The 15,397-nt window shown below is 38.1% G+C and overlaps 1 protein-coding gene across 3 annotated transcripts in view; it reads left to right on the top strand.

Moving 5' to 3' along the window:
- Positions 1 to 15,397, top strand: part of LAMA4 (laminin, alpha 4) — a 148,355-nt gene that overhangs the window by 94,597 nt on the left and 38,361 nt on the right. For all 3 annotated transcript variants that reach the window (XM_011935032.1, XM_011935031.1, XM_011935030.1), the window contains exons 14-18: positions 2,161 to 2,309; positions 5,286 to 5,427; positions 6,048 to 6,144; positions 9,703 to 9,819; positions 11,979 to 12,158. In XM_011935032.1, coding sequence (XP_011790422.1) covers positions 2,161 to 2,309; positions 5,286 to 5,427; positions 6,048 to 6,144; positions 9,703 to 9,819; positions 11,979 to 12,158 — 685 coding nt within the window. The remainder of the gene's footprint in view (positions 1 to 2,160; positions 2,310 to 5,285; positions 5,428 to 6,047; positions 6,145 to 9,702; positions 9,820 to 11,978; positions 12,159 to 15,397) is intronic.

Here is a 15,397-nt window from a genome sequence, read left to right as displayed (position 1 = left end):
AGATCACTCGGGAGAGAAAAGGGCTGGGAGTCAAACGCCAACTTTCACGGTCTCTTTTCTGGTCAAGGAAAGAGGAGACCCAGGAGATAGCACAGTTACAGAAGCTAGGAAAAGAAAAGAGTTTTAAGTGAAAATGGTGACCAACACTGTAGCAAACCACAGATAGATCCAGTAAATAAGGACGGGAAAATGTCAAGTGGATCTGACAATTTGGGGCCAGGTGTTGGTGCTCTTGGCAAGAACCATTTCTGTAAAGTGCACTGTGTCAAAGCAAGAGAAAAAGCTAGAAGGGAGCCTAAAGTGAAAGAATAAGGTTTCTTGTTTGTTTGTTTGTTTGTTTGTTTGTTTTTTGATGGGAGATACTTGAGCATGTTTATAGCTGAGAAGAGTCTAGTAGCTAGGAAGCAAGAATGATAATGGGGTTACCAAGACAATGGGACACCATGCTTTATGCAGAAAATGAACACTTTTCCTCTTAAAATTGGAGAGAAATTTATGTGTAGGTGTAGCTATAAATACATCTATAGGGTTTGTGAGGAAGGGCTGGGGGCCGGTTGCAAGAAGTTGGGGAAATACCTGTTCATTGGTTTTGGAGTCTCTGAAGGAGTTACCAATAAATAGAGCCCCTTTCCAGAACCCAAGTTCTAAACAGGTTGAAACATATATAAAATAGTAAATACAGAGACCAAGGAGGTTGCCTTATTTCTGAAGCTACTAAGCAGCAGGCATGGCTTTAGGTCTCTTAGCCAAGTGGGGTAGCTGACATTCAGTCCCAGTATTAGGCAGCTGTGCCTACCCAGACAGGCAACACTGTGAGGCTTAGATGGGGGTTCTGCCCAAAATAGCTTTCATCTGGAGGAACACAGGAAAACTCAGGCTTTCTGCTGGCAGCTTGCTCCCAGGATAAAGAAGGGTGGAGTTGAGCAGAGCCTATAGAGTTATTCTTCCCAAATTTACCCATCAAATCAACCACTCCCCTCTCACAGGAGTAGAGTGAGGAAAAGGGCAGAGAGGTCTGGAGTTACACTCAATGGGCTCCCTGCATATAAAGGAAACATCAGAAGTGTGGAAGAAGTGTCCCCCACCAACAGCTTATGGCCTCCAAAGAAAAAAGAAAATAAAGTGATCTGTTTAGAATCAGATGGGGGTGGGTGAAGGAAGTGTTGGCTTAGGAATAATGACAATGTTTAGAATCACTATTTGGGTGACTAGGAGAACAAATCTCTTTGCAGCATTGAGGGGCCAGCCAAGGCTGAAAGTCATGGGTTTGCAGGAATATCTGTCTACACAGTTTCATGATCTTTAAGCAAAATTGTAAGTCAGTGGTTGGGTTAAAAACCAAGAGAGCCTGGGTTACAAGGTGAGTTTCAGGAAGTAGTCAACCACCTGAAAGGTAGCTGAAAGGTCAAATGAGAACTGAATGATGTCCATTAGATTCAGTAACTTAGATGTCATTAAGTTAACTTCTCTTTTGGTGGAGTAATGGAGTAGAAATCAGACAGGAATAGGTCAAAATGGGGAATATAAAGTGAGAGAGAATAGAGTCAACATATATAAACAACTTCCATTTTTTGAAATACTTTGCTATGAAGAGAGGAGAAAAGTATTGTAGTAACATTAGGGACATGTGTGGATACTTGAAGGTTTTAGTTTAGTTTCATTTTTAGGTCTCAAATGGCAGAGATTTCTGGGTTGTGAATGCTAGGGAAGCAATCAATACAGAAGAAAGAGCTGGCGATGCAGGATAAATAGATATCTGCTTAGAGTATTTCACTGACCTTCATAATAAGAAAGAATAGAGATTATCGGCCGGGCGCGGTGGCTCAAGCCTGTAATCCCAGCACTTTGGGAGGCCGAGACGGGCGGATCACGAGGTCAGGAGATTGAGACCATCCTGGCTACTACTAAAAAATACAAAAAACTAGCTGGGCGAGGTGGCGGGCGCCTGTAGTCCCAGCTACTCGGGAGGCTGAGGCAGGAGAATGGCGTGAACCCGGGGTGAGCTGAGATCCGGCCACTGCACTCTCAGCCCGGGTGACAAGAGCGAGACTCCGTCTCAAAAAAAAAAAAAAAGAAAGAATAGAGATTATTTTTTGGTGCCTAGGAAAAATGTTTTCAGTTATTCTAAATTCAATTTATTTATTAAAATTTTTTCTTTAGAATGCATCAGGGATTTATGCAGAAATAGATGGAGCCAAAAATGAACTACAAGTAAAACTATCTAACCTAAGTAACCTCAGCCATGATTTAGTCCAAGAAGCTATTGACCATGCACAGGAACTTCAACAAGAAGCTAATGAACTGAGCAGGTAATATCCTGGTTTCAGAAATGCAAATATCTATCATGGGGTGAATAAAATATTACTATTCAATTCCATATGCCAGAGCTACTGGGATACAGTTTTACCAGGTTGGTTAAGGTTGGATATGCTTAGGTGTTGATACGTTGGTTGGTTGGTTGGTTGGTCCATCCGCGAGTCCATCATTGTTCGTTGCAATTGTTTGGGGGAGCTGGTCTTTTTTGTTTTAAAAAATCTGTCATATTAAAGGCCTGTGTTCCTGGAAGAGGAGGGTGTCTGTTCCACAATTACTGGTAGGATGACCAAAGACATTTTGGTTAGGACCATAAATGCTGTATAAAACATTATCAAATAAATCAGATCCCTTTAGAAGGTCTAATTCTAACATCACCTATTTATTTCATAGACAGCATTATCTTTCCACACCCAAGTGTCTTAAGTAAAGCTGGTTGGGAATTGGCAATATAACTGACTTCTGATAAATACTCCACAGCGCCCAGCAGGAACTATTTGATTTCAACACCTGTTAAGAGAAAATCAATTGGCAATTTTCCTCCCAGCACCTAGAAAAGAGTCACACACCTCTTGGACACTCAATTAATGTTAACTGAAAAGTACTGAAAGATCAGAATTGAATTCATGACCCTGAAATAATAGGTAAATAATGAGATCATTATAGAGAAAGACTAGAAAAACAGGACCAGTAAAGGTCATGAATAAAATAAGAACCAAGATTAACTTCTGTTCAAACTATAAATCACCTTCTTATTCTTGATTGCCAAAATGTTCAAACACTCTTCCAAATCTCCTATGAAGAGAGAAAAAAAGAAAGAGAGAGGTAATATGAAATCTTGGTGTGTCAGTGGGTGAGACAGTGCTATATCCCGCTCGGTATCATGGCCCTAGAAAATAAGCTTTTGACAAAGGCAATAAAATGGAGCTTGGAAAAAACACTATTTTGATAATATACTATATTAGCAGAATGTTGTTTTTGAGATCCATCTTATGGTTCTCTTCAGTATTCTTTTGTCATTTTGTAGCCACATCCCACTCATTGGGATTCCAAAATATAACTTCTATGTATAACGCCACTCTGCAACAAGCAGTGTTCCAGCATGATTCTAAGACAGTTACTACATGCTTTACATGAAACGTGATCCAAAATATCAATCACCCTGAAGTCCTTTTGTATTTAGAATATTTCTGACTATATATTCATGAAAGTATTTCAACTTAGAGACGTCTTCACTCAAAATGTGAATATCCTTCCACATCTGTCTGGTGTACACAGTGATTTACGTGCTGTGCTCGAACAAAGATAAAATTCATTAAGAAGCTTCCATTTCAATAGCACATGTTTAATTTGCATATTGAGGTAGTACTTGTTCTGTGCCTAGTAATAAAAGCAAAGTAATAAAGGCTTTGTTTCATGCTCTTTGGTATATCTTACCACTCTCGCCAGCAAAATTTTAAAATATTAATAAATATTTGTAACATTTGGTTTCTTTTGTCCCTTTTTTAAAAAAATGTTTTCTTGTCTGTCTTCCCCAGATTTTGCTCTCTGAGCCATTTTCTCAGAAGGGGTTGTGGGGAGGAACAGGTATTGAGTATTTAGATTAGACTCGCCTCTGTGGAGCAGAGCCCCATGACTTCTATAGGCCCTAGGCACTTTTTGCCTTGGTGGGTTCCTCTCTCCGTAAAAACATTAAAACCTTTATTTCATGTCTGCATTGGTATAAAGATTGATACCATTATTATTGTTATCCTCATTTTTTTCTTCTGATTAAAAAAATTAAAATGAAGCCGCTGTGCCTAATGGATGAGCCAACCCTTCTGTAGAGGAGGTAGAACAATGATAGACTTGGTTAACTGAGAGGAAAGTAGCCAAAGAAATATAGAGAAGGTCGCTCTGAGGAAGCACACAGGGACTGGAACTGGATGCGGGAGACTGAGGAACAATTACCGAGCTCGACAGGTCAGGCGGTTTGAAGACAGGAGTCAGTGTGGGATCTGCAGTATCATATACTGGGATCACAGAGGACCTTCTGTGGGTTACTGACAAATGAGGTGATGATACTAATCATCGATGTTTGGGACTGAGAAAACAAATAAGGAATTGGTGGATTTAAGACTGAATAAAATTAAGACAAAGGATTTAGATGAACTGTGAAAGTGGAGATTAGAGTTTATATTCCAGAGGCAGTAGAAGTATTTGTCAATGAAATAAATTATGTGGGTACATGTAGAGTTTTAAAATCCCAATTCAGGAAACAGTGTAGGTATAATAATAAACCCCGATGATTACCAGATGCCATGCATTTCCATATTTTATTCCTGTTATATCTCACATTATTAGCCCCTGTGTGCAAATGTGCAAGCACCCTGTGTGATGAGTACTCAATAAATATTGGATGAACCTTACACAGGCCAGAGAGGGGCAAAGGCAGAGACTATGGTGTGAAAGGGCAGGGGTGAGCGTGGGCTTAGGTGGGGCTGTGTGCTGAGGAAGGGCTGGGGTTGTCTCACTCCTGAGGCCCAGGATGCAACCAGGCCTCAGGAGTGAGACAAACCGTGACAATATGTGCCCTGGTCAAGCTCTGCATACTCTCCTAGAGCCTCGGCTTCCTCTGCGGAAAGGAAATAACAATGCTGATTTGGATAAGCACTAGGTAGTCGGCATCATGGCTTCATTCCTCTGCCTGACCTCCATCACATAAACAAACTCCTGCTAGAAGAGGTGCAGAGGCTGTTTTTAAATCATCATTCCCTTTTCCTGCTGCTACTGCCAGACAGGCAGCCGTCATAGAACCAAAATGGGGTTCAGCAAAGCAGAGGAATGCAGAGGAGGTGTGACCCTCAAGAAAACCTTGAATAACAGGAAGGAAGCATTTGTGATCCTGGAAGTATTTAAAAAGCAAGCATTAAACATGGCCCCATTCCCCAAGAAGGTAAGAAGGAGAAATAATAATGTGTGTTTATTAACAGGAAGTTACACAGTTCAGATATGAACGGGCTGGTACAGAAGGCTTTGGATGCATCAAATGTCTATGAAAATATCGTTAATTATGTTAGTGAAGCCAATGAAACAGCAGAATTTGCTTTGAACACCACTGACCGAATTTATGATGTGAGTACGCCCTTAAAGTTCTTTATACCTTGCCTTTCCCACTCGCTTTTCTGTTTTCTGATGTCATCTCTTGAACTTCCAGTGTGAAATCCAAATGGCAGAAAGAGTGGAAAGGGCAGGGGAACTAAGGAAAGACCATTTCATGAACGCCGTGAAGGTTTCAGTCTGCAGGTTCTTCAAGATATGCTGTAATCCAGTCAGCAAATGCCAGTTCCTTTGACAGCTTGTTTTTTTTAGCCAAAGTCCCCGAAAAAAAAAAAATATGTATTTAAAATTGGTCTTGCTGATAGAGAAGATACTTTATGCATTCATTTAGATTTTTTCCAGCTCAAAATTATTTACTGCATGGCTTCTATGTGGCAAGCACTTTGGTGGGGCCTTGGCCAGGGCTTTGTTCTAGGTTCACTGAATCTTTCCAAAAAAAAACATTACCTTGAAAATGCCAAACACATTACTTTCTCCTGGTCACAGATTTGACCTTAATTTTGAGCTGCGAAAATGAAGCTGACTGAATTTTGCTTGGTGTTCAGCAGATAAACTGTGTCATTTAAATCCTACAACTATGAATAGCTCATTTCTTCTGCTGTCATTTTTACTCTCTCCTCCCAATTCCTTTGTAGGCGGTGAGTGGGATTGATACTCAAATCATTTACCATAAAGATGAAAGTGAGAACCTCCTCAATCAAGCCAGAGAACTGCAAGCAAAGGCAGAGTCTAGTAAATATCTTCACTTTCCTATCTCCCTTCTAATGTATAGCTGCTTCCCTCCTTTCATACATGTATACAGAGATTTCCAAATCTAGGATTAAAGAATGATAATAACTAAATAGCGTATCAGCAGTTCCTGCTCAGAGTCAAGTTACAAAGAGCAAAGATTTGATGCTTTAAATTGTGATTAAAAAAAAAAAAGCCACGTAGTAAACTACATGGAAACATATAGCTATCTCACACACTGTGGCTATGCCTGCTAATCAAGTAGGCTGATTAATAGAAACTTACCATAAACACCAATTTTTAGGGGGAAATGTCATAAAATACACTTAACACTAAAACTATATTGCACAAAATTTCCTCTTTCTTGAACAATTCCGAAGGCCTTTTAAAATGTTTCCCATGAAGGAATGGGTCATCACTGTGAGTCAATTAGGATGCCAGGGTACCACAAAGCCATCTGGTTATTTGCATTTTTTTTTTTTTTTTTGTAGTTTGTGTTCTACATAGGTTACTGCATTTAGAACAGACCTAACAACCATGTGGTAAGAAGGATTTCCAAAGGCCAATGTTTGCATCTGCTAAAGTGCTCATATCCAAGGGTGAGGGAAGGAAGGAAAAATAAAAGCAAAATTGCATTAGATAATTTTGAATCTTGTGAGTTACTCTTAAAAACAATCGAATGGACTAAGAAATTCACTAAACATTATTCATCTCAGAGATGATGAACTAATTCCTAAGGACTTTTGAACATTGACTAATGAGGTTGGAAATTCATCATCTAGCAAACTTCTAACTACCACCTAAAAACAAAGGCCAGGTTTGAAACTATAAATCTCACCCAATTTTGTTAAAGTAATTAATCTCATTTAACCATGCATTTTCTTTCTCTTTTGCAAAGAGCCATTACATAGAGAAGATAAATACACTTCGCTTTTCATACACAGATACTTAACTGTTTATTTCCCATAAAACAACTGTTATTTTATTTTTCTGGGCAAACAAAGGCAATAAAAAGTGCCACTGTTTCTCTAGTCTAATTATTATATGTCTAATTAATTTATTATATAAGTCTATCCTGAACATACTCTAAGGAAAATAATTAGAATATCAGTAGTGAAGAATTAGAATATTAACAGTAAAATATTTCTAAATAAATGTTGCTATATCTATGTATTGCTTTTGTTTCTTGTGTTGTGAAGACCAGAATGTGTCAGTCTTTATGACACAGTGACTTAAATATTTTATTCTTTTTGATAACTTGTAATATATTCTCTCAGTCTTGTCATTATTGAGTTATTGAACTTCATAAAAGCAACTTTTCTATTTTAAATTTAACCATTAATCGATCCCTACCCACATCCCTTCTAAGTTCCATATTTTCTGTCTGATAAATCTCTCTGCATTAGCCTGTTTGAATATTTTACAGACCTGTTCACCTATTTCATGATCTCGTTTGGCCAAATCCCTTCATGTATTTATTTGCAAAAGGAACAACAATAGGGACTTAGTACTGTGTGACTTAGAACTTTACAGGGCTGTCTTCCCTTGATAATACACACATTTGTGATGTACATTCAGGTTGCCAAATTAAACCATAGTCATCTACTAAATTATGTTATAATTTTAGATTACCTTTCCTTCATTCCAAATTCCCTTCAATGATCAGTAATCTTTACTTCCCAACTTTCTCTTTCATTACATATACCAAATAGTTGATAATCAATATAATCTCAGGAAGCTGCTATTTAAATGAATCTTCTACTTAACTCATTTGCAAAATGAAAAATATTTATGCAAGTCAGTAAATTCCAAATAGAACACCCTTCTTCTGAAACATTTCTTCTTATAAACATCAAGCCCAAAATAGATTTTCTTCCTCATCTTTTTATCAAGAGCTCCAAATATAGAGTTAAATATATTCTTTCTCAGTATATCAGGCAGGATTTTTTTTGTTTTTGCAGTCATGAGACCCAAAAATAAGAGCTAAAACATTGCTTGTATTATAATGTTTGGAAATTGAAATTAGAAAGAGGAAGGAGGCAGGGTGCAATGCAAATTCTCCACACTACCCAGAAAAAATACAAGAAGTGCTTGTATTTGGTTAACTGTATTTCATAACATCACCACCCCTTATACACATATTTGGGTAGGGGGGAAGATAACAATAAACCAATTTGAGTTTAATTTGATGTCCAATTTGAGTTTATTTTAGGATTTCAAGAATAGTTTAACATTTAAAACATCAATTGTAATTTGTCACATTAATAGGATATAGGATAAATTCATATGGTCATCTCACTACATGCAGAAAAATTATTTAACAAATTTGATACCCATTTTTTACTTTTAAAAAAGACTCTCAGCAAGCTAAGAATAGAAGGAAGCTTCCATAATCTGAAAAATAAAATAATATTCAGCAAATATATTAAAATGGAAATATTGAATGCTTTTCCACTAATATTAGAAACCGTACAAGGACATGCTACATTACCAATTCAATGTGTAAAAATCTGATTTAATTTTATATACAACAAAGGGAAATTAACTTTTTAAAATAACTGTGTTTACAATAGCATCAAATACATAGGAATAAATCTCATAAAAGAGGCTAAGGTTGCTACACATAAAGATCTAAATAAATGAAAAGCTAAACAAGAATTTATATATAAATGATAAATAAATACCATATTCATTGAGTAGAAGACTAAAATTTGTAAAAATGACAATTCTCCCAAATTCATCTACAGATTCAATTCAGTATTGATTAAAGTACCTGAACTGAATATTCTAGAATTTATATGGAAATGAGAGGGGAAAGCCAAGAATAGCCAAGATCATCTTGAAGAATAAAAACAAAGCTGGAAGACAAACTGCATTATCAAGATTTATTATAGTGCTATATGGAAATTAAGACAGATATAAAAGATTGCAATACCGTATCCTCTCTTTTGAATAATGTTTAAATACAGACACAAACACGTGGAGATAGAATTCAAAATAGTGATTATCTTCGGGTCATCACAGGGACTCTAGGGAGCTTAAAAGGTGGTAATAAGTTTCTATTTTTCTTGACGTGGATGCTGGTTGTGTTTTGTGTTCATTTTGTGAACATTTGTCAAGCTGTGCGTTTTTAAAGGATGACTTTTTCTAGATGTATGCTATATAGCAATTAAAACTTTATTGAAACAAATAAGAAAACAAGGATTATTTTTATAACCTGTCATCATCATATATATATAGACAGAGAGATTTTTTTCTTTTCTTTTCTCTTTACCAATTGTGCTGCTTGATGTCACGGCAGGGCTATATGTTTCGATCAAAGAAATTAACCATTATGGCATCCTAAGTCACTCACAAGCAGTATTACAAGTGTTCTGCAATTCTACACCTCGAATTTTAAATGCTACTTTCCAGAATTGTTGATCTATGTTCAGAGTATTCAGAATGCTGCAAATACTGCAGATGACTACATTGTACAAATGAGAAGTTTCCTTGTTGAAATGGAAACCTTTTCGAGGCATCTTGGCTCCACTAGTACTTCTTTCTGCTGCTTCTCCACAGGCAGTGATGAGGCAGTGGCTGACACTAGCAGGCGTGTGGGTGGAGCCCTAGCAAGGAAAAGTGTCCTTAAAACCAGACTCAGTGATGCCGTTAAGCAACTACAAGCAGCAGAGAGAGGTAAGCATCAGAAAGAATTGAAGTCTCATCTGTTGGTTCACTGGAGTGTAAGGTAAACCTTCAAGGAAGGATTAGGTAATTCTTTATTTGTCAATGTTTTTATACATAAATGTTATTTTCTGATGACAGAATAACATGTTCATTACCAAAAAAAGTTCTAGAAAATAAAAAGAAGAAAATAAATACAAATGCTGTAATCACACCACCTAGAGGTGATCTTTAGATTTGAGAGCCTTTTTTTCCAGCATTTCCTCTGTGTGTGTCTGTGTGTGTGTGTGTGTCTGTGTGTGTGTGTGTGCGCGCGTGTGCATGTGTGTGTCTTTTAATGGGATCACGCTGTTTATAGTGTTTGGTAATGGCTTTCTTACGAACATCCTTCCTCATAACAATATGCCCTAACTTGGTTATTGGATTTCTTTGGCCCCAGCTGTAAACAGCTTCCCTCTGTTACATGTCAAAACATTCTTAACATATAAGCAACAGGCCCAAACAGAGACTAAATAGAGACCAGGGAGACCAGCAAGCCCAAACAGAGAAACAAAAACACATGTTTTGCTTAATCTGGGACTGCAGTGGTATCTTAGATAGATGCGATTGGAAGCAGATGTGCCTTCCTTGGCACAGTGAAAGTTAAAACACTAGTGTAGCATACGCGTGTTTTACGAGAATGAGCAAATCCTAGCTACACTGCTACAGTGCACCAGAGCTCTGGCCAGGTGAGTGATCCTTCACGGAGAAGCCTCATCATCACCATCATCAGAGTGACTGTTTGTTTATGCTTAGTGTGAGCTGGGCACTGTCCTAAGTGTTCAACATACCTGTGTTAGTCCGTTCTCACGCTGTTATGAAGAAATACCCAACACGGGGTAATTTACAAGAAAAGAGGTTTAATTGACTAACAGTTTTGCATGGCTGGGGAGGCCTCAGAAAACCTACGATCATGGCAGAAAGCACCTCTTCACAGGGCGGCAGGAGAGAGAAAGATTGCCGAGCAAAGGGGAAATGCCAGACATGTATGAAACCACAGATCTCATGAGAACTCGCTACACAAGAATAATATGGGGAAACTGCCCCCGTGATTCAATTGTCTCCCACCCGTCCCTCCCATGACACATAGGGATTGTGGATGAGATTTGGGTGGGAACGCAGCCAAACATATTAATACTTTATGTCACGGGGATAAGTACCACTATTGCCTTCAGGCTGATATGAACCCTGAGGTTCATCAAGGTTAGGAAACTTGCAACAAGCACAGCCAGTAAGAAGCAGATTCAGCATGCAAACCAGCATTTATCAGAATCCAGAATATGTGAGGCTAAATGAAATATATCCTCACTTTAATAAATTATTTATTATTTATATATTATTAAATTAAGTATTATTTTTATAACAAAAATAATCAGAATTCACTTAGGTGATGATATAACTTCAAATTTATCGTTGTTTTACAGTTATAATTATGTTACAGTTGGGGCCAAAGAAATCCAATAACCAAATTAGGGCATATAACCAATCCAATAACCAAATTAGGGCATAACTTCAAATGTATAAAATTTGAAGTTATAAAATCACCTAAGTGAACTATAATATTACAAAAATAATAAATTATTTTTATAGAAATATTAGAAAATTCTAATTAAAAAAAGAAGAAAATCACCTATAATCCCATCCCCTAGATAAAATATTTTGTTGTAAATTTACATTATGGTTATTTTACAGATGTAATTTTTAACAAAATGAGAATTCACTAATAAAACTCTTTGAAATTTGCTTTTTTTCTGTTAAAAACATCTTTCTTTATTAATTAATTTCTACAGCCTCATTTTTATGACAAAAGTGTTCCACAAGCCTGCTTTTTCAGAAAAGAAAGTGATATTTGCAATTAATTTCAGACACAAACCTTTTATGAGTTAAAATCTCATATGCATTTTCTATGGCTTTCTCACCAGGTTACAGAAAATACAATTAATCTTCTTTTTAAATTTATCTCTTAATTTAGAAATGTTTTCAGTGAGCCACATGGTTACCTAAAAATCTTACTTTTGCTTAAGAGCCCAAAATGTGAGATCTATTTCATTGAAGGGTTAAAGGGGTGTTAGTGTTCCCCAGCAAATGTCCGGCTTCTCTGCAAAGTGAATGACCCTATGCTCTGTGTAAAGGGGATGCCCAGCAGCGCCTGGGGCAGTCCAGGCTGATCACCGAGGAAGCCAACAGGACGACGATGGAGGTGCAGCAGGCCACCGCCCCCATGGCCAACAATCTAACCAACTGGTCACAGAATCTTCAACATTTTGACTCTTCTGCTTACAACACTGCAGTGGACTCTGCTAGGGATGCAGGTATCACTTAGAAATTTCACAATTTGAATCTAATTAAGGAATTGGCCATTAAACTCTATACATCTTTTGTCAAAAAACAGTTTTCTTTATTTGGGTTTTAGATTTGAAAAATATAGAAGTTAGCTTAGAAAAAGAAAAGGTTTTGCTCTGTTCATCTATCTATCTATACCTGTCTGAATACATATGAGAAATATACATATATTTTGTATGAACACTAGATAGATTGGTAAAGAGTCATAATTTTTTCTATGTGAAATAATGGTAGCAATTGTGTCAATGTAAGATTTCTCCTTTAGGGAACAAGGTTAATCAAATGTTGGGTAAATAATCCTAACACAATACTGTTTAGCTTTTAGGAAAAAAATTACTAAATGGCATTGCTTTTACTAGGCAACATTGCTTTTTCTTTATCTGAGTAAAACAGATTATTACCAACAAGTACGGAACATGGCCAAACATAACTCCAGCTCTCTATTAAGAACAGCATGTTGGCCAACTTGAATATACAGTTCTATAGAAATGAAAATGAAATATTTCCATGTTCACCTAATTTATTTTGTAGATATTAGAACCTTGCAGTACTTGTGAAATGTCCCTTTTTCCATTCTCACATTTTTATCCAATCCCTTCATAACCTCTTAAATAAAAATGTCTGTCAATATCATGACAATATCATGACTAGAACTTTTTGTCCTCCAATATGGTTTTGCATACAATATTACCTTCATTTGTATCTGAATTAAGAGAGGCCATAAATCCATATATGACCTGCCACTGCAAATTTTATTCCAATTTACAAATACCGATTCCCATAACAGTAAAATAGCTCTTTTGTAATGATCTTTTAAGTATATGTTCGTTTCTTCCATGTAACCACTCATGGAAGTGCTTTTAAAATTTTGTCTTTAAAAGATTTGCCTACATGAAATTCAACTATTACATTTATAATGATATTGCCTCGGGAATATGTACCAAATCTGTGTTACATTCTTTTTTCCATTTTTTACCAGTTTTATCAAGTGATTCCAATAAGCATCCAGAACTTTCAAAAAATTGAAATTGTTCACTGTGCTTTTCTCAAATAGCATTTTGTGGTTCAAAACAAAGTAAATGAAAGAGGATACCATAATGTAAGAAACTTTGAAAATACTCTAATATAAGGTGGCCCCCTTTTGCTGAGATAATTGATTGTAGGGAGCAGGGGGACTCTGTCTTATATACATTTCCATAATCAACATTTAACATAATTCATTAAGTATAGTATGTCTAGTTTTTAAAGAATAGTATACTATAAAATAAATGTTGTTGTCAGTGATCCAAACAATAAATATCTACCTCTGTATTAATCAATATAATAAACTAATAGTTGCTATTATTTTACTTAATTCTATTCCTTGTGCTGGAGAAACACCGTGTGTCCTAAGCACAGAGAAGGGGTGTTTCCTTGGTCTGCACTGACATAGTCTCCTGAATCTGAGTTTAGTTCTTCTCTAGGAAGAGGCTTGCTCTTGCCCAGCTATTAATGCTTAATGACCATGGCCCTGCCCTTAGGTAAGAGAATACCTCAGAAGTATTTGTCTCTGAGCCAATGGTTCCCAAATACTAGTGTGCATTAGAATCACCTGGAGGGCTTGTTAAACACAGGCTGCTGGATCCCACTCCCAGAACTGCTGATTCAGTGGGCTTGGGACGGGGCCAAGAATTTGCATTTCTGACAAGTTCCTGGTGATGCTGATGCTGCTTGTCTGGGAACCACACTTTAAGAACCACTGTTCAGTCAATGAAACTCTGGAAAAAGTTATGCCATTCTCTTTGAGTTTCTCTTCTCATCAAGCTGTATCCTTATGACTGGTGCTTTTTTTTTTTTTTTTTTTGAGACAGAGTCTGGCTCTGTCGCCCAGGCTGGAGTACAGTGGTGCGATCTCGGCTCACTACAACCTCTGCCTCTTGGGTTCAAGCGATTCTCCTGCCTCAGCCTCCCGAGTAGCTGGGATTACAGGCGCACACCGCCACACCTGGCTAATTTTTATATTTTTAGTAGAGACGGGGTTTTGCCATGTTGGCCAGGCTGGTCTCAACCTCTGGCACCTCAGGTGATCCACCAGCTTTGGCCTTCCAAAGTTCTGGGATTACAGGAGTGAGCCACCACGCCCAGCTGACTCACGCTCTTTTCTCCGTTTAAGTTATGCATTCAAAAAGGAGGACATGAGCAGTGGTCAGTGTCAGCCTTAAGGGGCACAGCTGCACTAGACTGAGTCAAGGGGACTGTTGTCTCCCGCTCCGGCCGCTTCCTCTTTTGCTCTTTCCCTCAACCCCCAACACCCAGAGGTTGTTTTGTTCTCCAGCAAGATGTCCAAGAGTAAAAAGAAATAAGAGGTCACTATGATCTGCTTGTAGCATCACCCTTGTCTGCACCCACAGACCATGGCCGCCTACCCCTACCTTGGCACAATTGCCACTTTTCTGGGTGCCACCTGGGTTTCCTCCATTTAGCGCTCTCTTCTGGGACAGTAGCAGCAGCATGATGTGCGCATGGACATTCTGGAAAACAATCTTCCCACCTTTTTTCCCCGTATTCCTCTTTACCTGTTATATCAGTTATATTAGAAATGCAAGCAGAACCTGTGCTTTATGGTTAAAGGAACATTTGTATATATACTGTGGACGCTGCCCTTTAGAAAAAGTTAGCTTGCTCTACATACAATTTTTAGATCAATAAGTATTATAAATTTCACAAAAATAGGAACAAATTGTGCTTTGGGCTTTGTCAGGTCCACAACTATGCCAAATGTCTTGCTCGGGGTCAGGTTTGAGCCCATGCTGAGGTCTCAGGGGACTGGGTGGATGGCAGATAGCTGAAAGAACACTTGGGGGATGTAGACAGGTGAAATGTAGTTTTATTCAGCAGCTCTCTCATCAGAAGCTCTCACACACTGTCTGCTGTGTCTCAGCTGCTTGCTCGGGCTGCTCCACACACAGCTGCGCAGCCGGCTCTCCCTTGCCTTTGGGGTCGACAGCTGAACTCTCTCTCTGGGCACAAGTCAGTTCCCGGCTCCCCATTGCCTGCCTTCAAGGCAACTGCCTCTCCCTTACAGGGGTCAGTAGCGTTACTCTCTCTTTGGGCACCAGCACACCCGCGAGCCATGTTGAACCCTGGCTCTCCCTCTGTCCATCTGCAAGACAGGCCACCTTGGCACTCTCTCTTTCTCTGGGTGCAAGTGCATGTGCCCTGTGCATGG

This window comes from Colobus angolensis, unplaced genomic scaffold (assembly GCF_000951035.1).
Source record: "Colobus angolensis palliatus isolate OR3802 unplaced genomic scaffold, Cang.pa_1.0 Scaffold14, whole genome shotgun sequence".
NCBI lineage: Eukaryota > Metazoa > Chordata > Mammalia > Primates > Cercopithecidae > Colobus > Colobus angolensis.
Note: the sequence above shows the minus strand (reverse complement) of the source record. Positions and strands in the feature narration are given on the sequence as shown.